Source organism: Gymnoscopelus microlampas (assembly GCF_963454915.1).
Source record: "Gymnoscopelus microlampas genome assembly, chromosome: 3".
NCBI classification, from domain to species: Eukaryota; Metazoa; Chordata; class Actinopteri; order Myctophiformes; family Myctophidae; genus Gymnoscopelus; species Gymnoscopelus microlampas.
In genome coordinates this window covers 36,588,439-36,611,269 of record NC_139940.1, presented here as the reverse complement: position 1 = coordinate 36,611,269, position 22,831 = coordinate 36,588,439, and the positions used below count along the sequence as shown (strand labels likewise).

At 44.9% G+C, this 22,831-nt stretch overlaps 1 protein-coding gene across 4 annotated transcripts in view; it reads left to right on the top strand.

Annotated features, from left to right (window-relative positions):
- The window catches only part of vps13b (vacuolar protein sorting 13 homolog B), a 443,292-nt gene that overhangs the window by 410,138 nt on the left and 10,323 nt on the right, over positions 1 to 22,831 (top strand). For all 4 annotated transcript variants that reach the window (XM_084052011.1, XM_084052012.1, XM_084052010.1 and 1 more), the window contains exons 53-63: positions 1,251 to 1,439; positions 2,643 to 2,789; positions 4,231 to 4,556; positions 5,511 to 5,638; positions 6,185 to 6,381; positions 12,351 to 12,472; positions 13,372 to 13,855; positions 15,335 to 15,508; positions 15,893 to 16,121; positions 20,911 to 21,087; positions 21,512 to 21,682. In XM_084052011.1, coding sequence (XP_083908137.1) covers positions 1,251 to 1,439; positions 2,643 to 2,789; positions 4,231 to 4,556; positions 5,511 to 5,638; positions 6,185 to 6,381; positions 12,351 to 12,472; positions 13,372 to 13,855; positions 15,335 to 15,508; positions 15,893 to 16,121; positions 20,911 to 21,087; positions 21,512 to 21,682 — 2,344 coding nt within the window. The remainder of the gene's footprint in view (positions 1 to 1,250; positions 1,440 to 2,642; positions 2,790 to 4,230; positions 4,557 to 5,510; positions 5,639 to 6,184; positions 6,382 to 12,350; positions 12,473 to 13,371; positions 13,856 to 15,334; positions 15,509 to 15,892; positions 16,122 to 20,910; positions 21,088 to 21,511; positions 21,683 to 22,831) is intronic.

Here is a 22,831-nt window from a genome sequence, read left to right as displayed (position 1 = left end):
AAAAATGTGAAAGTAAAGTGAGCTCATCGGACTGTGTTACTCCATGGGGCTTTTTTTTTCATCTTTGGAGCAGACAAATACATTGCCTCTCTGGGGTGTCCCTCAGAGTGGGACACCCCCTTACTTTCCTTGTTTCAAACCCTGCAGAAGGCATTTTGACACCAGAGGTCTCTCACAGGGACTTGCATGGCAGCAGCTCTCCCTTTAGCCTGAGTTACACTTACTGTAGTTGCATGAGAGTGTTGCGCACCAAAAATAGCTGAGCTTGTAGATCGTCTATTTTCGGTGCACGACACCCACGCAACTAAGTATAAATCAGGCTTTAATCTGCTGCCGAGTGCTGTCACCAAACGTGGAATTCTCACACGTCTCTTCTCATGCACACTTCTGAGATCACACCAAGAAATCTACAGATGGTTTTCCCCTCTTTGGAAATCACAACACAATCAGTCACACATGCACGCGCACGCGCGCGCGCGCACACACACACACACACACACACACACACACACACACACACACACACACACACACACACACACACACACACACACACGCGCAAGGGGAGCTTGAAGCCACTAACCTCAGAGATAAGTGTGAAGGCAGTGTATCAAAGGATAAGGGGTGATACGCTTCAGCAAACCCAAACAAAATAAAAAGCTGTAAATGTGCAATAGCCTGTGAAACATAAACATAAACACAGCCTTGTTTCCATGGAACCCAGCTGTTATGAGAAAGTGACAGACAGATAAAGAGAGAAAGAACAAGAGAGCACGTGGTCTTTTAGTTGTGTGTCTGTCAGAGAACAAACACACACAAAATCTACCCTTATACAGTATAGTGTTTAGGAGGCATTACCTATGCTAATAACAAATAATTGGCTGTGCCCCTCCAATTTATGAGCAAGTGGGATTTATCTTTCAGCACACCTGGGTAAGAGCAAATTTGGATGTTAAGGATTGGTCATCTGCTATTTTTGAACATTTTTGAAAAATCTTGAAAGTGTGAGAACTATTGATTTACAAGGCATGTGTAGAATTGGCCTCAGGTCTTAATGGTGTTAGAGAATGTTGCTGCAGTCAATTGGTCTGAACACAGCAAAATCCTCAGTGTTGATTTATCCATTTGTAATTCTGTGTGTAATAATGAACTCTCAGGATTTTACGGTGTGGATTTGACATTTGGCACTCTCCCTAATACCCTCACTCTCCTTCCTTCCTTTCTTGCTTATCCCTCTTCCCCTCATCCAGGAGGCTTTTCAGATAGGCATCTACTGGGCTCACACCAACACCGTCCATAAGTCTACTGCACTGAAACTGGTCCACGACCTGACCTCTCCCCGTTGGAAGGAGGGGTCTGGAACGGAGGTGGTCACCTTGGACGAGGAGGGCTGCGTGGAGGCCAACATCACCCTGGGAGCCTTCCCTGGAAGACAGAAGGTCATTAAACCTCTAATCTTTTTATATACCGTGGCCAGTAGTGCTGGGATGGAAACGATATTATGTTATAACTGTCAGGGGCCAGAATACTGTACCTCTAACCTCATTCAATCAATCAATTGTCTAGACATAGGGTATGCATTGGTTGTTTTGCATTGCTTTCTACTGTCTCTTTGTCTCTTGGAAGTTTGATAAACTAGAGGTTCGGGGCGCTACGCGGCCCTCACACCTATACGTCGCACCGCCGATCCGACTGATATGCCCATATATGGAGATCTCTGTATCTGTCAGTCCATGTCCCTTTTTTGCCCACATATGGAGATCTCTCTATCTGTTAGTCCTTGTCCCTTTTATTCCCATATATGGAGATCCCTGATGTCATCAGTATATACTATGGGCATGCCCCCTTTTGTGCCCATATATAGAGCTCACTGATTTGTTTGCGCCTGATGCGATGACGACACATTGAGGTTAGACAACACGCTCCATATTTGGGCGTAGCTGCATTGGGAAGTCATGGTGACATGAGCGTGACGACGTAGTGACATGACGTGACGTCAGAGGTCCGCCCGCCCGCCGGCAGGCCGGCCTAAGGCCGGTATAAGATATATTCATATATTTTAATTGATTTGTCATTTCAATCTGTCAAACTCCTGCCTCTCTTCACTACAATCTAGATGTAGCAATGTAGTTCAAGAAGAATCAAGTTTCAAGAGGGTTTATTTGTTACTCACTCATACAGGTAGTGTCAGCCCGCAATAGACATGTCTACAAGACTGCGCAGCAACAACAGCAATACAATAACACTGAATTTTAATGAAATAACAAGAACAAGGAAAAGATAGAAATAAGGTTTAAAAGTATAGACAAGACCCACACTCCAAACCATATGTAAAAGAAACTTGAGCAGCAAAGAAAAAATAGCAGCAGTGTGGGATGTGCAATAGTGAATGTTCAGAATTAGGAGTGAGTGGATAATTTTGTATCAGGTATATTGTATAGAATCTGTGGTAAGATATATAACATCTATACATCATCAGTGTTAGCAAAACCCTTAGCAGGAATGGGGGATGTGCAAAGGAGAATGTTCAATGGGGCATGTTCAATGGAGTTGTATATCTGCACTCGTCTCTTCATACTGTAAGATTTGTTCAGCTAAACTCAACCTACAGTATGTGTGTTTGTCTGTTGTTTCCTGTGTAGGTGTGTCAGTTCTGCGTGTCGTCTGTGGTCAGACACGGCATCCAGATACTGCAGATAGAAGACAGGACCATTCTTGTCAACAACACTCCTTATGCAATACAGTACAGACCGCTGCTGTCTGACCAGCCACTGGGGACAGATGACCAGGTAAAACACACACATGCAGCTGTGCATGGACACAAATGTTGTGACACACACACACACACACACACACACACACACGCACACACACACACACACACACACACACACACACACACACACACACACACACACACACACACACACACACACACACACACACGCACACACATGGCCGTATACTGTATACTGGTCACTACAGGCTGGTGAGCTAATGAGGAGATACTGTTAGATTAATTTGCACACTGATCTCTTTCTTGTGCTGGGAGAGCGCTACAATGACGAGGATAATGATCTGTTTATTTGAGACTAATTCTGGAAGACATCACACTGCCTGCCCACTGTGTGAGGCCTGCCCAGCCTCTGAGCCCCTTTCAGCCTCTTAACACTGTGGGCTGTCAGCTCCAGCACTCTGAATGACTGGTGTGACCTCTGGAGGTCTGCAGCCTCCACACTGCTACTTCATAGCCATAATGACTGCTAATGGTCATATGCGCGCATCTGTGTGTGTGTGTGTGTGTGTGTGTGTGTGTGTGTGGAAATGAAATGATTTCCTTTCTTTCTCTCACACACACACACACACACACACACACACACACACACACACACACACACACACACACACACACACACACGCACACTCGGTTCCCTCCATACACACACTGCAGGGACGCAGCAAGCCGTTTTCCATCAGATCATGTTGCTTCCTTTCTCTCTCTCTCTCTCCCTCGCTCTCCTCCGCTCTCGCCATGTGGCAATGGCACTTCACAGGGACATTAGACAAACACCCAGAATTGGATGCAGGTTTCCCTCCTTGCTTTCATCTGCTGCTTGTCCCCAACGAGAGCAGCGAGGCAGTGATGTCATTTAACAAGCCCTCAGATCCCCTTAAAGGAGGATGGCAGAGCTTGCCAGTTGCCACTAATTGACAAAAAAAAAAAAAGACCTTAAAAAAACTAAACGCAGAGCGATGGGTTTAACAATAACACAGACCACAAAACAAGGCTAGGAATGCCTTTCTAGTAGGGCTATTCATCATGCTCACTGTCTAATCCAGCACTACTCAACTGATCACTGGCTGCTAAACTGGCGCAGCAGGGCTCCTCTGCTACCAATTTAGCACTAAGCTCAGTGGGAGAAATAGGAGAGTACAATAACAATGCGGTCGTGCCATGTATCTTTTTTGTAACCACTCGCATCTTCTATCCCTCTTTCATTCCTCTACTCTTGTCTTTGCTGTCCCTTCCTATATCCTGCCTGCCCGCCCGAATCCATTGCTTTCCTCCGTTCTCCTCTCACCTCACCTCACTTCTCTCATCTTCTCAAATTTCATTTGATGGTTCTTTCTTCTTCCCTCCTTTCTTCTCCCGCCTGCCGCATTTTTACTTCTATCTTTCGCTGCATGACCTCCTTACTTATCTTCTCCATTTTGTGTTCTCTCCTCCAGCCCTGTGAGCTCCCAGACACAGCAGCGTTCACCTTGGCTCCTTCGGAGGGAAACGTCCCAGCCACGCCTTGCTCCGTCCCCTGCTGGGACCTCCTCCGAAACACCGTCCAAGGAGAGGTCGAGACCTCGCCGCCCCTCAGACTCATGCTCTTCAGCTGCCTTCCTAAACCTGACGCCGGGCCCGAGGCTGGAACCGGGACAGGCACAGCAGGGGCCCTATCTGGACCTACATCGTGGAGCCTCCCCGCCCCCGTTCGACCAGATTTTCCGAGGCAAAGTGTGTCGGTTCCCGTGAAGCCGAGCCCTGGCAGAGGCTTGAGTAGCAGGTGGGTGAAGTGGAGCGTCGGTGGGTCCTGGCTGTGACAGTCAGTCAGCGCAGGGCACAGAACCCCCGGTTGGCACGGGACATAACGTTAGAGAGGGCCTGCACTTCAGTCACGGCCTGTTAAACACTGGAGATGAAGCACAGGGAGAAATGCCCTCATCATTTCCACTGTCAGGCTCTGCTCGTTCACATGCTCCATGTCTCTCTCCCTCTCTCTCTATCTATCTAACATCTTTATGTGGTTTTCTTTCTTTCTCTTTCATTCTCCCTTTTTTCATTTTCTTTCCTTCTCCCTTTTTTCCTTTCTTTCTCTCTTTCCCATCTTTGTTCCTCCGTCTGTCTCTCTCTCTTCCTCTGTTGGAATTGTCCTACTGCAGTGAACACACAGAACATAATTAAGCCCATGACTACAGAAGTGATTTTGAAAGCATTTCTTCACAGATCCATCTGCATGTTGTGTTCTTGGATTGATGATGTTTTCCTTCGGGTTTGTGTGTGTGTGTGTGTGTGTGTGTGTGTGTGTGTGTGTGTGTGTGTGTGTGTGTGTGTGTGTGTGTGTGTGTGTGTGTGTGTGTGTGTGTGTGTGTGTGTGTGTGTGTGTGTGTGTGTGTGTGTGCGTGTGTGCGCGTGTGCGCGTGCGTGCGCGCTCGTGCCACGTGCGCTCGAACACACACACACACACACACACACACACACACACACTCTTTGTGTTCATTTCATATATACTTCTGAGAGCTAAAGTATAGTCGAATTTGACAAATTAAGATTAAGAAAGGGTTATGTTTAGAGTTAAGTTGGGTTTCAAAGGGCTCTGCCCATGGCCACATTCCAGGAGCAGGAAAACAGACTAATTATGATATTACGTGTGTGTGAGACATGTGATGGGAAGGGGTGTGGTGTGTGTGCTGGTTTATAGTTGTTTGGTTGACATGTTTACTGTGTTTGTTTGTTCCAGAGCCATGGTGCTGACGTACCAGGAACACCTCGGGGTGACATACATCACTCTGAATGAGGACCCCTGCCCGCGAATGCTCATCCACAACAAGTGTCCTATCCCACTGCTGCTGAAGGAGAACGTCAAAGGTAGGGACAAACTCCAAACATGCATAAACCTTTACCCATACCAAATGTCTGGGTCCGATCCCGATCTTAGACCACCACAAATACCGATGTTTGACTGATATGTTGTCCAAAAGTCCAAACTTAAATTTGATGAAAATTTACATTTAGCTTGTAACAAAAAAAACGGAATATAAAAGTAAGCACAAATAACTTTTTCATAGATCAAAAATAAACATAAACGGAACTAACTATTTTTATTAACTACTGAAGCCCTATTTAAAGATTTTCTAAAGATCTACAAGCTCACAAGCTGGTAGATCTGTTATTTTTGAAAAAAAATGAAGACCTGTCATTATTTTCACTTATAATAACTTTGCCCAAATTATGGAAGTGAGGTTGAAAGTGGTAACAAATTAAATCCGGACACATCAGCTGCATACTGTACCTGCAATACCGATGTTATTGACCCAAACTAATATCGACCTGCCCCTACCTTGAAGAACTAATACATTAGCGTCCTCCATCGTCCACACTAACATGATTATACTTCCTCCCTCCTGCTGTCAGAAGCCCCGAGGTCTGAGGTATACTGCCGTCCTCTGCCTGCCAGCTGCTCCCTGCACCATGAACTCTACCATCACTTCTCCAGCTTCCCAGACTGCAGACAGAGAGAGTCCCTCCCCAGCCTGCTGCTGAAGACCACCTCAGACCACACCAGCTCTGACTGGACCGACCCCATAGACATTAACTCCCCTGGCACACAGGTAGACGTCACATTAAAAATTACCATACCGCCATCAATACATGTACAGTAAATAATACATCAATTTATGTTATTTATTTTTATTAGATTTCCCATTTTACATTTTCTCTGTAGTCATTCAAATGTGTTTGTAGTTTCTTTTTTTCTGTAGCTTCGTTTACTTAGACCCTAATATTCGACTATTAGTCAGAATTATAGACTAATCACAATAAAAATACCTTAAAGATGGAGTGCCATGATATTTTTCAACCCTAAAACCTGATCATAAGGTATTATTATTATGTAAGGATTTTTTTCAAAAAAAAAAAGTGTACAGAAATTGTTAAAAAAAAAGTTTTTATGTGGACACGCCTCCAGTTCATTAAGTATGCCTGGTTCTCACCTTAGCACCTCCTCCACCACCTTAGCACCACCCACCTGTCCTAGTCCCTCCTCCTCCTCATGCCCACACCTGTTGTGTTATGATAATGAGGGGGAGGGTATGTTTTTTGGGGGCTCTGTGATGTCACTATGCCCCTGTTTTTGGATTGGCATGTTTGACTCTCAAGGTTTCAGCCTCCAGGAAAAAACTCCAAATAGTCAGAGAAGACATGAAACACCATAAAACCACCAGCAGGGGCCTTAATGAAGTTCTATCAACCTCATAGACACATGAAAAACAGAAAAAGTGCAAAACCATGGCACCACCTCTTTAAGTAAGCCCCTCAACTGGAAGAGACTGGTCCGATCCTGTCCGATTGTGTTAATTGGGTTAATAGAAGTTCGCCCCCGCTACGCGGGGGCTCGCGTCTAGCCCGCGGCCACGCCCGCGGCCACGCCCACGTAGCGCCCGCGGCCACTTGGCAACTCATATAAGTGGGGTAGCGTCATGAGGGTCAGTGGGGCCGTGGCTCGGTCAGTGAAGACCCTGTAGTGCGGATGATATGTGGCATAGAGGGGCAGATTGTAAATCCCCAGAGGAAACATCCGTGGGCTACCATTGGTTCAGCGATGTGTGCGGTCGGCCTGCGGCCCCTCCTCCTCCACCAATGTGCAGTATTGAGAGCCCTGACGTCACAACAATTGGAGCGATGGGCACCAGAGCATGTGAGCGGAGCGGAGCGCGAGCGGAGCGACGCGATTTTGACGTGAGCGCGGAGCTGGTTATAAAAAGGTTGGAGCGCTACTCAGAGCGAGGACCGCCTCCCGCTCCAGGCCGCCCTCGCGGGGGCCGCGCACCGAATGTTTGAGCATGCCCGGTCGCACGGACTCAGAGACACACAGACATCCGCAGTGCACAGCGCACCGAGATGTCATTAGAATTTCTACTTTCTTTTTCTTTTCTTTTTTTTACTGTTGAGCGACCCGGTTTGAGCGGAGCGTGGAGCGAGATTTGCTCAAATCAACGTGAGCGAGGAGTGACGGGGAGCGGAGCGCGGGGGGGTTTAACATGAGCGAATAGCGAGCGGCATTTCAGCCCCCTGGAGCGCGGAGCGGCATTTTCACCCGCTCCGCTCACATGCTCTGATGGGCACTGCACTGTGGTTGGTTAGGGTACACCTAGGGCCCAGGTAGAACCCAGTTAAAGCCTGCATGGGCAAACCCAGGTAGGACCCGCCTTGGTCCCACATAAAAATGGGTAGTTGGGGCCCACCTAAGGGCCAGGTAGAAGCTACTTATAGCCTGCATGGGCATCGCAGTTGGGACTGAAGTGGATGCCGCTGACATTGCTGACATGGGGTCCATATGGTTTAGCCCACCTTGAAACCATATGGGAACTACGCTGGCATGCTGGCTGTAATGCAAACGCTGCATCATACCTGCAGTGTGTAGTTTGATGTTGTGTGTGTAGCAGATATACCTGCAGTGTGTAGATCAATGTCCATATGAAAGTCAATGCCCAGCAATGTTTTTTTTCCCCAGCAGAGTTTCTAGTGTCTCTGTCTCTCTCTGGAAGAGGTTGCACATGAACTCTGCAGCCGCACTGAGGCGCTCCAACACAAACACTCTGACATTAAGCTGCTTCACACAACAAACATCAGCACGACGCTGCTGTTTGTCCAAAAGACACAATATCTCCTCTCCCACCGACGTCATGTGTTCATTTATCGACAGCCGTACAGACTCCTTTTGACACATTTTACCTCGTTTATCCAGCTCTCACTGACTCATCGGGCTGTTATTTTGCTGCGAGCAAGTCAACGATGTGAGAGATTAGCTATCACAGACGGACGGACAGGGGGTGAAACATAGTCTTGCGCCATGCCTTTCGGCCTGGCGGAGACAATAAAAAAAGGAAAGTAAAGGAAATGAGCATTTCTGCAACAAAAGTAGTCAACAAACTATACTATGAAAACATGGGCCACATTGGCAAAGAATGTAAGAAAGAGGCAGTCATGTAGAAAATAGCCGATCTACAAGCTTACAAAGCCTCTCAACGTGAGGCGTTTTGAGCTTGTAGATCGGCTATTTTCACAATATGTACTTGTGGAACGGAGTCAAACAGAATGGGGGGGTCCCCAGATCAAGTACGTTTATTTGGGGGGGGGGGGGGGGGGGGGCGGCGTGAAAGGGTTGATAAGCACTGCTGTAATCGGAGCGAAATTATCTGAAATTACTACATGACCATAATGCAGCCTAACATGCGTTGCACGGGGCGGTCCTGCCATTACGTTAGTTACTGTAGTTGCTGTGGAGCTACATAGTTCTCCAGAAGACACACACAAACATACACCATCTACAATGGACTAACTGAGCAGCAATATTGACATTCACCACACGAACGTGCATTGTTGACAAAGTGATTGCACAGCCGCTGCAGGCATGACAACCACGTTAGCGTTAGCGACATGGCAACTATCACAGCGCCCTGTCCGTCGTCGCTGGGACTAACTGTGATGGCTACAGCAGTAACAGCAAGCTGTCTGCGATGCCATTGTCTGGAGACTGCTCTTAGCGTGACACGACCAATGAGAGTGAGCGCTGTAGTTGTTGCTAAGATACGGTGGCGTCTCTGGCCCATAGCTTGTAGATCTCTCACGCATGATTGGCGTAGGCTGCGTTGCCAGGTCTGACTGTTTGTATAAGCGATTTTGGGCTTATTTGGGTGCACTTTTGGGCTCGTTTCCATAGACCACGGCAGCGCTTATTTCTTTCCCGTGACCGATGTGGCCAAAAAAGTGCAAAACGAACCATCCGGAAGTAAATTGCGAGATGAAATATATAGCACTTTTTGATTATTAGAGAAGGAGACACATGTGAAGGTTGAAAATGAAAGGTAGGAGATTATATAGTTTTTCATGAGGGATTTTTGTAGCAAGTTGTGAGAGAATTGGGCCACTCCTGTGGGCGGGGGGCTGATTAGAACCATTGGGGTTTGAAAGGAGACGCTCTCTGTTTGAGTGGAAAGATAGGGGTGGTGTCTGGTGTAAACCATTGATATTAGGAATAGGAAAATATTAGTGGCTAATAACCATATAAACACTAATTCTGTATATCGTTTCTCTCTGGTTAGAATGAATGTATTTTATCTGCGCATGTTTGCCTCACGTGGGGGTAAAAGTGACAAATTAAGGTCTAAGGTCTACTGTATGTACCATAGACCTTACACTACATACACTGTGGCCGATAGAAGAGCATTTGTTGTCCACAACAACCAGCAGCACATAAAACGGCCATGGTTTACTGTTTATGAACAGTTCTTTGTACCTGTGGGAATGTGCAAACCATGACCTGGGAGATGTGATACGCTGCCTCGAACTTTCTGGCAGTCTCCAATGCCTCCTCATCAGTTGGAGACAGATCAGTTGTTTAACTGGCCCATTCACCATGCCTTTGCAAAACATGTATTGCAAAGGCATGACTTTATAATGACTTTATAAACAACAGTTCCGCGTGACCAAAAGAAAACAGCGGAGATTTTCTTAAGCATGTGTCGGTCAAAAACTTCCGGGCGCAAAATACAACAGACTACACTGAATGTCTGAATGATAGAACAGCAGCATAAAAACAAATAGATTATCTATCTGTAAACATATATATATATATATATATATATATATATATATATATATATATATATATATATATATATATATATATATATATATATATATATATATATATATATATATTATCTTATAATAATAATAATAATAATAGTATTAATCATATACATATAATGAATCATATATTTTATTAATAATCATAATAAAATAATAATAATAATCTCAAAAACCAACATGAAAAATAAATTGTGATGGGATCGTGGATCGTGATTCTGCCTCATATTTTTGCCATATTGCCATAGTTATATCAGCATGCCCATATGGGCAATTGGGCATATACTGATGACATCACGGATCTCCATATATGGTAATAATAGGGACAAGGACTGACAAATACAGAGATCTCCATATATGGGCATATCAGTCACATCGGCAGTGGCACGTACTGGGTGTCGAACTCTAGACGTGAGGGCCGAACTTCTAGTACAGTACAATATAACTTTATAGGTAATGTGCATATGCATATCGGCTATTTCCGCATCTTGCATGACATTATCATACCCCGAGGTATAAAATATGGTATGGCATTCATTTATGGAAAAACATAAAAAGATGACCTACTGTATGGAGATGCAAGCTTTCGATAATCACCATGCCCCCACAGCAGCAGAGCATTAAAGAGGTTTCTGTGGCCAGCAGAGGACGATGTTGTAAGTTGCTGTGTTGTGTATGTCACCAATAGCTAATCAATATGGCATGCATGGGGTGGAGTAGCGTGCCTCTGTGGTTGTGTGGATGACACAGAGGTTAGGCAGCTAAGGAGCGTGCTTACGCTTGTGCACATGAATGTGAATGTGAGTTTTGGCTTAGATGAATACAAGTTGTTTTGGCTAATAAAGTGTGTGTGCGCGCGCGCAGTGTGTGTGTGTGTGTGTGTGTGTGTGTGTGTGTGTGTGTGTGTGTGTGTGTGTGTGTGTGTGTGTGTGTGTGTGTGTGTGTGTGTGTGTGCGTGTGTGTGTGTGTGTGTGCCAGTAGGTTAACTGTAGGTAGCCAGCTTCATAAGTATTTAATTTCATTTTAGAAAAGGGTTTTGACTGGCATAGTTTGTGTGTGTGTGTCACTCCTCTCACTCTGTGTGTGTGTGTGTGTGTGTGTGTGTGTGTGTGTGTGTGTGTGTGTGTGTGTGTGTGTGTGTGTGTGTGTGTGTGTGTGTGTGTGTGTGTGTGTGTGTGTGTGTGTGTGTGTGTGTGTGTTCTCGGGGTTAGCAAGGTGGCGAGGAGCGTGGTGTGTTAATACTGGTGTTGTGTCTAGCCGTCACTAGGTTCAGGTTGAGGCTGAGGTCGTCTGGTGTCTCTGGTTTCTGTGAGGTCACAGTGTGACCCGGGTAGCAGGGGTGAAAGGTCCTGGGGATAGGTTGTTGTGACTGCTCAGCTTAGTGCTCAGCAGAGGAGATCTTCCTGTCGTAATGCCAGGGACTGATCACTGTGAACCTGGAGTCACACATATGTGTACTCATATAACATGAACCCATGTCACACACGCACACACGCACGCACGCACGCACGCACGCACGCACGCACGCACGCACGCACGCGTGACAACATGACAGGTTAGAGTCAGGTCAGCATAGAGGAGGTCAAAGTTATACATGACTTTCATGCACATGGATAACACACACCAACCGTTGTAAGCGCACACACACGCACACACACACACGCACGCACGCACGCACGCACGCACGCACGCACGCACGCACGCACGCACGCACGCACGCACACACACACACACACACACACACACAATTTTAGATCATACCCCTCAAGTCCCTAAAAGTTGCATTTTAAGGTTGCATCTTAATTCTTGATTGAATTTTCTCATCTATCCAACATCAGAATGTGTCTATTCCATTCCGTGTAGGAGGTGTTCTTGCCAGGTTTTCTTATCTCTCTAACATCAGAATCTGTCTATTCCCTTCCCATGTCAGGTGGTGTTCCTGCCAGGTTTTGGTTGTCTCTACATAGACGTGGTGTATGACAGAGGAACCGTGGTTTTCTCCCTGGCACCAGAGGGCAGCGATGACTCTGTACTACTCAGTCAGCACATCAGGTACTGATGAAGTGTTCTCTTCGTTTTACCATTTTTCTTTGCGATTTGAATATAAATATCATTGTTTAGGTAACTTCCAATCGAGTGATCTGTCCAGCCTTGAAGAAATCTACTATCATTTGTGTCACATGACATTTTTGTTTTTGACATAAACTGAAGCGTTTCATCATTCTGAAATAAGACATCAATGACCATTTTTAAATAGGGCTTAAGTGGTTAAAGGAAACGATGATGATCCTTTTGGTAGGAAAGTACTGTAGATATCTTAAGCCCATCTTTGACACTTTTTACATACAGGATACTATTTGTGTTTGATTAGTTCTATTTCCAAAATAAACGTGAATAGAGTTTTCAAAATGACCTGCTGATGACCTTCTGTGGAAGGTAGTTACTACTTTGCAGTCCTGACCTGCAGGCTTTCTTTTTCACCACAGGAGGGCAACAAAACCTCTGTCAGCTATGATTGCTGAATTTATGGTGTCGATCAGCAATTCATACCATTACTTTCATATTCCATTACATCACCATACAGCCATCTTCCTGTCAAAACAGCAAATCACTGTAATCAGATTACAGATGATGACACCCTCATACAGTTTGATAATGACACAAATCCCCATTGGTAGGAAATGCAAGTAGAATTATGAGCATATTATGAATTGTTCTGTTGTTTCTCTGCAATTAAATAAATTAATGTATCCTTCCTACAATAGAAGCCAATTTAATTAGCAAATTAGTAACAATATATATGTATATATATTTAATAGTTTTCGTTTACAGGAGAAAACAATTATCAATGTATCAAATGGAAGTGGGGAAAAAAAGAAAGCCAAAAAATAAGTCTTAAATTAAACTGACTACAATTGCTTTACTATTAACACATGTGGTTTCTTTTCCAGGCCCTCCAGTCAGAATCTGGCCTTCAGGGTTCTCCTCAGTGAGGCCAGTGTGGCGCTGAGTGATGACATCACAAGCCCCTCTGGTTCCGTGGAGCTGCTGAGGCTCACTCTATCCAAGCTGCTCCTCAGCCTGGCTCCCACGCCTGCATGGCCACCCCCTGAGCTCGGAAACAACACCGGTGCGACCACCACCACCACCAACACCACCATCACCGCTACTACCATCCCTGGTCTAATGTCTGAAGCCTGTCTGATTGAGCTCCACTGTGCCAGTCTCCAAGTAGACAACCAGCTGTATAACCGTGCCAGCTTCCACTTCCCGGTCCTGCTGTGCCAGGAGCAGAGGGGGGTTGCAGAGACCGGGGATCCATGGACGAGCGATGCCAACCCCGCCGTTTCCCCAGACGCCCTGGAGGAATTCAAACGCTCCTGTTTCCTCCAGCTGGCCCTCACTCTGGCTGGAGACAGACGCACCATGGAGCAGGTTGGTCTGGTGGATTAGAGGCTGCTAATTTACTGATTAGTTCATTTTTTGTCTCCGCCAGGCCGAAAGGCATGGTGAGAGAGTATGTTTTGCACCCTGTCCGTCCGTCCGTCCGTGTGTCCGTGTGTCCGTGTGTCCATCTGTCTGTGAACAGCTAATCTCCGGCATCGTTGGCCTGCTCGCTGCGAAACTGTGCACACACACTCCCTGGATGGCAATTCAGAACCTCTGCCCCTAAATTTTCACATGGGCCTGTTATAGCGCCACCAGGAGGCCAATTTGTGCAAAACTCATTTTTTGATATTACTCCTACAGATTTTATCCAAACATCACGCACATCGGTACACAGTATCTCTATAGTCATGTGATCAAAACGGATCTGTCCGATTTTCCAGATTCCATCCTGATTGGCTAAGATTGGGTTCCAAAGTTTGCAGGATTGGTTCCTTTTGAACAAAATGCCTCAAATCATCAACGCAGCATGCGATTTCCGTGAAATTGTGCACGCATATTCCCACTAGGCCGAGGAAGAAATGCCACTTGAAAATGTTCATATCAGCCTCATGGTGGCGCTATAACAGGCCGATTCGCGTTTTTACCTATAACTGCATCGATCTGCGTGAAACTTTGCACGCACTTTCCCTAGAAGCCAAGGAAAAACCTTTGCCATGCATTTTCACATCTGCCTTTTAGAGCGCCACCAGGAGGATGACTTTTGTAAAACTGTTTTTTTGCTATTACAGATTCTGTCCAAAAATCACGCAAATTGGTACACAGTATCTCTATAGTCACGTGATCAAGATGGAAGGGTCCGATATTTCATATTCCATCCTAATTGGCTAACATTGGCTTCCAAAGTTTGCTCGATACCTCAAATCATGAACGCAACGTGCGATCTCTGTGAAATTTTGCACACACATTCCCACTTGGAAGAAATGCCACCCTTTTCACATTGGCCTGTTATAGCGCCACCAGCAGGTCTAATTTAGTAAAACAAAAATTTCGAACAAAATGAATCATGAATGCAGTGTCCGATTGCCGTGCAAGGCCTAAGAAGAAATGGCACCCTTTTCACATTGGCTTATTATAGCGCCACCAGGAGGCCACAATAACCTACCTGACCTGGCGGAGACCTGTGCTCCAAGGAGCACTTTTTCTAGTTTTCACATTGTCAAAGTGGATAGAAAATAAAAATACAATCAATTATACTATACTGTATTGAATAAAACAATTAATGCGGTAAGCCACCCGACACGAACACAATTCGTATGCGATTACTACCAGAAGATGGTACACAGTAAAATCCTGGGTGTTCACTTAACACTGAAAGTGTACAAATGTAAACAAAATGGTCCACTTGGTTACATTTGTACAATTTCACAGTTAAATAAACACCCAGGATGTTTACTACTGGTTGTGGGGGGCTTCCAGCGTATCCAACCTGCAACAATTCTCAGATGAATCTTCTGTGCCTTCCAGGTCACCTTGCAGATGCAGCCTGCCAGGCTCTACGTGGAGGATACCTTTGTTTACTACATCAAGACCCTGTTCCACACCTATATCCCCGACACTGCCCTGGCATCCACAAGACCAGCACAAGTCCGGGGCAGCAGAGAGCCTGGGAATGGATGTGCTCCAGTCCTCCCTGAACAGGTGTTGTACTGTACTTGTAATAGAAAGGTTAAATTTAGGTACCTACCCGCTGCATCCCATGTGGACTGGTTTTACAGTTATTCATGTTTCTAGTTATTCTTTGACTCAAAACAACTATTTTGAAGAAAATCTATACTGTTATTATGATATTGCTGTATCAGTTCAGGAGTAGTTCACCCAAAAAATAATTGATTTTTGATTGAGTCTCCGATAGGTCATCAACTTATTGGCTTAGGAATGCGACAAAAACTAAAGAAAACTCCATGAATTCAAGGCTTCATGGGGAGTGTAATGAATAAAAAAGTCATTTTTTGGGTGAACTACTCCTTTAACTGCTAGGGTGGTCGTTGACATTGTATTCTCACATGCTGTGGTTATCATTAGGTGGTTCAGACGGTACAGGCGTTGGTCCATCCGGTGCGTCTACAGAGTCTGGCCATTCAGCCAGTCAACCTGCTGGTCAGCATCCATGCCTCCTTGAAGCTGTACATCGCCTCAGACCACACGCCTCTGTCCTTCTCCCTGTTTGAGAGAGGGCCTGTCTTCACCACACCCAGGCAGCTGGTCCACGCTCTGGCCATGCATTACGCTGCTGGAGCCCTCTTCAGAGCTGGTGAGTAGTAGAGGGCTTCTCTCTTTCTCTCTCTCCCTCTCTCCCTCTCACCCTCTCTCCCTCTCTCCCTCTCTCCCGTCTCCTATCCTAAGAGTGATTTATAATTAGTTGCGCGCTGGTGTCGCGCACAGGAAATAGACGATCTACATGTGCTGCGACGTGTTGTGAGCTTGTAGATCGGCTATTTTTGGTGCGTGCACCTGGCGCGAGTTCCAGCATAAATCAGGGGTTACGCTCCCCCACTTCACCTGATGTTAGCATGTGCTGTATGCATTAACAGTAACACTAGACTGATAATGTTGCGTGCACTTTCGTTTTAATATTCACGCCAGAAGCAGTTGGGTACATAAATTGTAGCTGATAGTCTGTGTCAGATGTCAAATGATTTACAACCGAACGTGCGGACATGTAGAAAACGGTTTATGCAAAGAATTACCATTAGGAAGACGCACTGACAGGATGTGAGGTGAGGCGAGACACTGCCTTTCCTGTGTACACAGGATATCATCTCATCGTCTCACTCCATCACAGACAACAGTTACACCAAGTCTGTAGATTCTACAGACTGGTGGTCCGCGGGCCAAATGTGTCCCCTGAATTGTGTCCAATCCAGCCCGCAGGATGGTTTTGAGAACAAAAGAAAAAATTACATTCTGTATCTGTATGAAAGCTGTCTTTGCTTTTTCCTGCTGCTTTATTTTTTATTTAGCCTAACTCCCAGAGTGTAAAGATTTTTGCAGAGATTTGAGTGTGCAGATGTGGTTTGGTTTTTAGACCTTACAGGTTCACACACACACACACACACACACACACACACACACACACACACACACACACACACACACACACACACACACACACACACACACACACACACACACACACACACACACACACACACACACACACACACACACAAAGCGAGATGACAGTGTCGCTAGACTAAACATTATGATAGCCTATGCAATTATTGATTACTGCACAGAATAGGCTACTGACAAACTGTCAAAAGTGTTGTCAAGAAGCAGATACTGGGCTGATATTTCTTAAAAATTAAGTAACGGCCCTGGGCTCCCTAGGCTGTGGGGGGAGTGTAGCGCCCAGGATCACTTAGAAAATTGGCACCGGGTGAAAAAGGGTTGCAAAATCGTGGGATAAAAATAATAATTAAGTAACATCTGAATTACCGGAAGCTGAAAAAAAGTTGCAGAACACGTTAGTGTCATCAGTACAGTAGCCTGCCCCAGCGCGTCTGATATCTGGTCTAGAGGGGCGGATTCAAAATCTCCGGTGAAAACAATTGGTTCACCGATCTGTGCGCCACGCCCCTCCTCCTCCCCCAATATGCAGCATTGAGAGCCCTGACGTCACAACATTTGGAGCGATGCCCACTGCACTCTGGTTGGTTAGGGAAATGAAAGGTTGACTCCCACTTCCTATGCCAGAAATTTCAACAGCTTGGTCCAGGCTGTCTTTTTGAGCAAAATGCGAAGGAAAATAAAAGCCTGGAGATTGAGGCTATCAGTACAGTAGTTGTTTGATTCAACGGGTTTGTCTGGCTCCATCTCTTGTACGCAATAGGAAATGCATTATGCCAGTGGTTCTCAAACATTGTGCCGAGGCACACTTGGTGTGCTGTGTGACAACAACCACAATTTATTACTGCAATAAATACAACTATAGAAAGGTTCTCAAGTATTCTTTAATTTCCTATATCAGTACTTGTGTGCACTCATTTCCCAATACAGAGGCAAACTCTTAACCTGGCATGGCCAGACTAATATCACTGGCAGATTCGTCTGGTTTTCCAGGCTAGCAAACTCTATACCCTAAAACGTAGTGTTTTAACCAAGCCAATTTACAGTGTAGATTGGGGTTGCAGTTTAGTTTAGTTCAATGATTCTCAACCTTTTTAATTTCAAGGACCGCCAGTTTGACATGCATTAGGCCACATGCCCCCATTTGGTACCATTTTCATCTCTCGGACCCCAATCTACATAGTAAAATCCTAAATCTCTGAGACTGGTTCCATATGCACGCTCAGTGCAGTCACAGACCCACAAGGGTCCATCTGGACCCTTGGTGGTCCCCGGACCCCACGTTCAGAACCCAGTGCCATACAGCACCTATGTCCTGCATCATCATTCTATATGGTCACTGCCTTATGGTCCATTACTTTCCACACATGGTATGATTTAACCAAGTCATTTCCACCTCAGAAATCACTGTTCATGGCTGGTTGCTTCCTTACTGCTGTCTCTCGTTAGAGCCCTTGTTTCTGCTCATATTTCAACATGTCACTTCACTGTGGGCTCCTCTACCTGAGTCATCATGCAGTTAAGGTCTACGGGGAAGCATTGCATTCTGGGACTGATTAGCTTTAGGATGCACGGCACCACATGGGCACACACACACATGCCCACAAGGACATACAGTTGTGCAAATGGACACATACACAAACCCATAGAAGTGCATGCATGCACATATACAGCATACACACAGATAAACACACACACACACACACACACGTGCGCGCATGTGCGTGTGCGCACGCTCATTTCAGGATGTGTGTCGCCATGACTCAGGCCTGTAAACATCAGCTCCTGTCAGGGGTTTATGCTCTACCAAAACCACAACTGGAAGACCATGTAAAGCAGAAAAGAACACTGGGCCCCACTGGAACTGATTTCCTACCATTAGAGCCCATCACTCATACAGAAATTGACAGGGAATAAGAGCAGAGCGGTCTGGCGGCTTGAGAAATGGCTATTTGATTTTGTGATGCAATTGTCAGTGCATAAATATCAATGAGCCGTACCATCTGAAGTGGCCCGCATGGCTGAATGAGAGAGGTGAGATAGTAGAATGCAATAAATCTAGTTAGGACATTTTAGTATGATTTCATTCAGGAATGTGTGTGTGTGTGTGTGTGTGTGTGTGTGTGTGTGTGTGTGTGTGTGTGTGTGTGTGTGTGTGTGTGTGTGTGTGTGTGTGTGTGTGTGTGTGTGTGTGTGTGTGTGTGTGTGTGTGTGTGTGTGTGTGTGTGTGTGTGTGTGTGTGTGTGTGTGCGTGCGTGCGTGCGTGCGTGCGTGCGTGCGTGCGCGCGCGCGCATTCATGTCTGCCTGCTCGTGCTTGTGCCTCTGCTGGCCTTTATACTTGTGTGTGTGGGTACGCATGCATCCGTTGGTATTTCTGTAGGCCATCGCATGGAGAAAGCTCTTACAGAGAGTTAACATGGTCATAAAGCAGTTTAACTTTGACGTCTCCACAGTAAAGTCTCGTAACAGTCTTAAAGTTTGACTGTGTACTTTGTTTATTAGAACGGGAGAGTGTGTCCTCGGAGCACTGCTTTTGGCAGGAAAAGTTAGAAGCTTATGTGTGGATTACACCTCCTGGGAGGCATTTCTTGTAAGAACAGGTGTGTTTTAGAAACATTTCTCTTATCGTATGAAAGATTAATGTGACCGTAATTGTGTGTATGGCTGTGCACACATGCACTGGGACGGCAGCTCTGTGTATGTAGTGTACAGTACATTCAATTCAAGCCATATTATACTATATACTATGGGCTAACTATGGGGTCAAAGATATACTCCATTGTCTGCATTGAATCAAAACATTATAAACTAATATGTTTATCAGTTGTAGTAGTACTGTATGTTGCCATGGAGATCATTAAATGATCTTGCTCTCTTGCCCCATCGTCAGATGTTTGATGGCATTGTTTGAATGCCATCAAGGATGGCAAACAATTTGCTAATGCTGTGAAAACTGTGGTTCATATTACTGACACAGACAATATGGCATCTAAATTTTAGCAATATTTAGGCTACATATGATGAGTTGCTGATGGACTGCATAAATAATTTCATAACATGATCATGTGCTGTTATGGGGACATGTAGTCCTCAGTGGTTTTTGATTGGTTGATTGATTGATTTATTGACAACACGCATATGTACAAAACAAAAAATGCACATTTTAGTCAAAAGGATGGCACAAGAAAGCCCAGAGGCTTATTTCCATTGTGGTCCCATAAATACAGTTTAAAACAATAAAATACATAAAATTTAGTTTAGAAAATCAGGACCATGTGGTATTAGAAAACTCTTTAGGGAGGACTTCAAACTAGAAGTAGACCCAAACAATTATGTGACTGTAGGCTACCCATTCCATGTGATAGATGCAGAATACAAAAAGAGGCCTGTCCAATACTGCTTTTAAATTTGCATGGAACAACATTTGTGTATCTATGCACATCACAAACTCTTGAAAGGTATTTGCATAAATCCTGTATTTTCTATTTTATCCTGCCTCAAAGTTACTGGATCCACACAAATAACTACCACAATGCAGGCAGTCCACATCTTAAGAAGTCTGCAATTCTGCATAATCGGGCACAAATTATTGATTATTGTGATCACCTAAAGAGCTCTCCGTGGTCAGGCACCTGCTTATATTAGTGGTTTACTCCATCTTTACATCATTAGTAGGTCTCTGAGGTCCTCTGACCAAGGTCACGGCACAATTTGCAACGGTATCCCATTTAAACATGGAGAAATTAGTGATGAAGTGTAAGGATGTAAAAAGTACCAATAAAGTATCACAAACAAGAGAAGTGTCTTTTGGTAATTTATTTGAACGTTCACTTGGGCTTGCAAGCGGTCTCAGTCAGAATGACCTCCACCACAAGGGCTCAGCACCTTTTATAAGAGCATTAGAGTTAGTACAATAGATAGTACAAACATGATTATCAACCCGTCTTGTGTGTTGTCTCCTTTCTCTCAGGCTGGGTGGTGGGATCTCTGGAGATACTAGGCAGTCCTGCCAGCCTCGTACGGAGCATTGGTAATGGGGTGTCTGACTTCTTCCGCCTGCCCTATGAGGGTCTGACCCGTGGCCCTGGGGCCTTCGTCAGCGGGGTGTCCAGAGGAACAACCTCCTTTGTCAAACACATCTCCAAAGGTAGGTGACATCCAGAGCTTTCAAAGTGTACATTTGTTATTTGTTAACCCATTAAAACCAGGGAAAGCACCTTCGCCATTTTAGATTTTAGCTATATATACAGCACATTGGTTGGCTATTCAAAAATAGCAGATATACAAGCTCATAGCACGTCACTTCATGCCACGCTATGAGCTTGTAGCGAACACAACTAAAATCTTGTTTCTGGGGGTCCCTGGTCAAAATATTTTGAGATGCGGGTCGGCTGCCAAATACATATAATTTTGGGGGTCGTTGACATGAAAAAGTTTGAGAACCACTGATATATAGCAACATAGGATTTTCAGAAAACTGTTAGGATATAGAATCGGCCTCAGGTCTTAATATAATATAGGGGTTAATATACGATGAACTTCAAATTGAGATGCTGGACGTCCCTCTCCAGGCACTCTGACATCAATCACCAATCTAGCGACCAGTCTGGCAAGAAACATGGACCGTCTGTCCCTGGATGAGGAGCACTACACCAGACAGGAGGAGTGGAGACGACAGCTACCCGAGAGCCTGGGAGACGGCCTGAGACAAGGACTCTCACGGCTCGGCATCAGCTTGTTAGGTATGTGTGTACACATGCACACACAGTAATACTGATTTTTGCCCACATTGAAGACACACGTGCACACCTAAACACACACACACACACACACACACACACACACACACACACACACACACACACACTGTCTATCGCTGTGTACGAGAGTACACAATGAGACAGCATAGTATTAGACAGCACAGCAGGGCCCCAATAAACACCCAGAGGTCAGTAACACTCAAGTCTGTCTCGACAGTCAGAAAATAGTGTTATTCAAACCAAACAGCTGCTCTGGGTTATAGAGGATTAGAATTCCTGAGATTTAACCGAATATTAGGTGCCCCATCTGCGTAGTATATAAAATGACTGATACATTTTTGGTTTAACAACATAAACCATGTCTAAATTCCCTGGTGGGATTCCTTTTTCAATTATTTCTGTCGACATAGTACAATAGGGTGTTTTGGCCTTCCTGCTTTATTTGGACAGAGACAGTGAACAGAGATACTGGAAAGAAGGACTATAGCCTTATTTATGTGGTGTGCACTCTGTATTTGTTTTTTTTTGGGAGGGGGGGTGATATAGCATAACAACATAGTATTTTGTGTGTGTGTGTGTGTGTGTGTGTGTGTGTGTGTGTGTGTGTGTGTGTGTGTGTGTGTGTGTGTGTGTGTGTGTGTGTGTGTGTGTGTGTGTGTGTGTGTGTGTGTGTGTGTGTGTGTGTGTGTGTGTGTGTGTGTGTGTGTGTGCGTGTGTGTGTGCGCGCGTGCGTGCGTGACCTATTATAGCCTGTAATAGCATATTATGTAGCACTATTGGACCATATTATGTAGCACTATTGCACCAAAAAGGTGAAAAGTCACAGTCAAGGTCAAAAGGATGGATTTTCATGTAGAAATTTCTGTTTCAAAGTCACCCTTTTAGGACATAAACGGAAACATACAAAGCAGATTCTACCAATATGTAGTGAAGTATGTATGAAGTTTCGTTTTAGAAATCAAGTCATCAAGTCACCATTTATTTTTTATTTAGATTAGATTTAGATTTTTTATGTTTTGACTACGCTATATGTATTGTATGACTTGATATAGTTGATATACTGTATTATAACTTTAGTTTTAAGACTTTTTGACATGATAGCTTTCAAAGACTACATAGTCTCCATTGTAT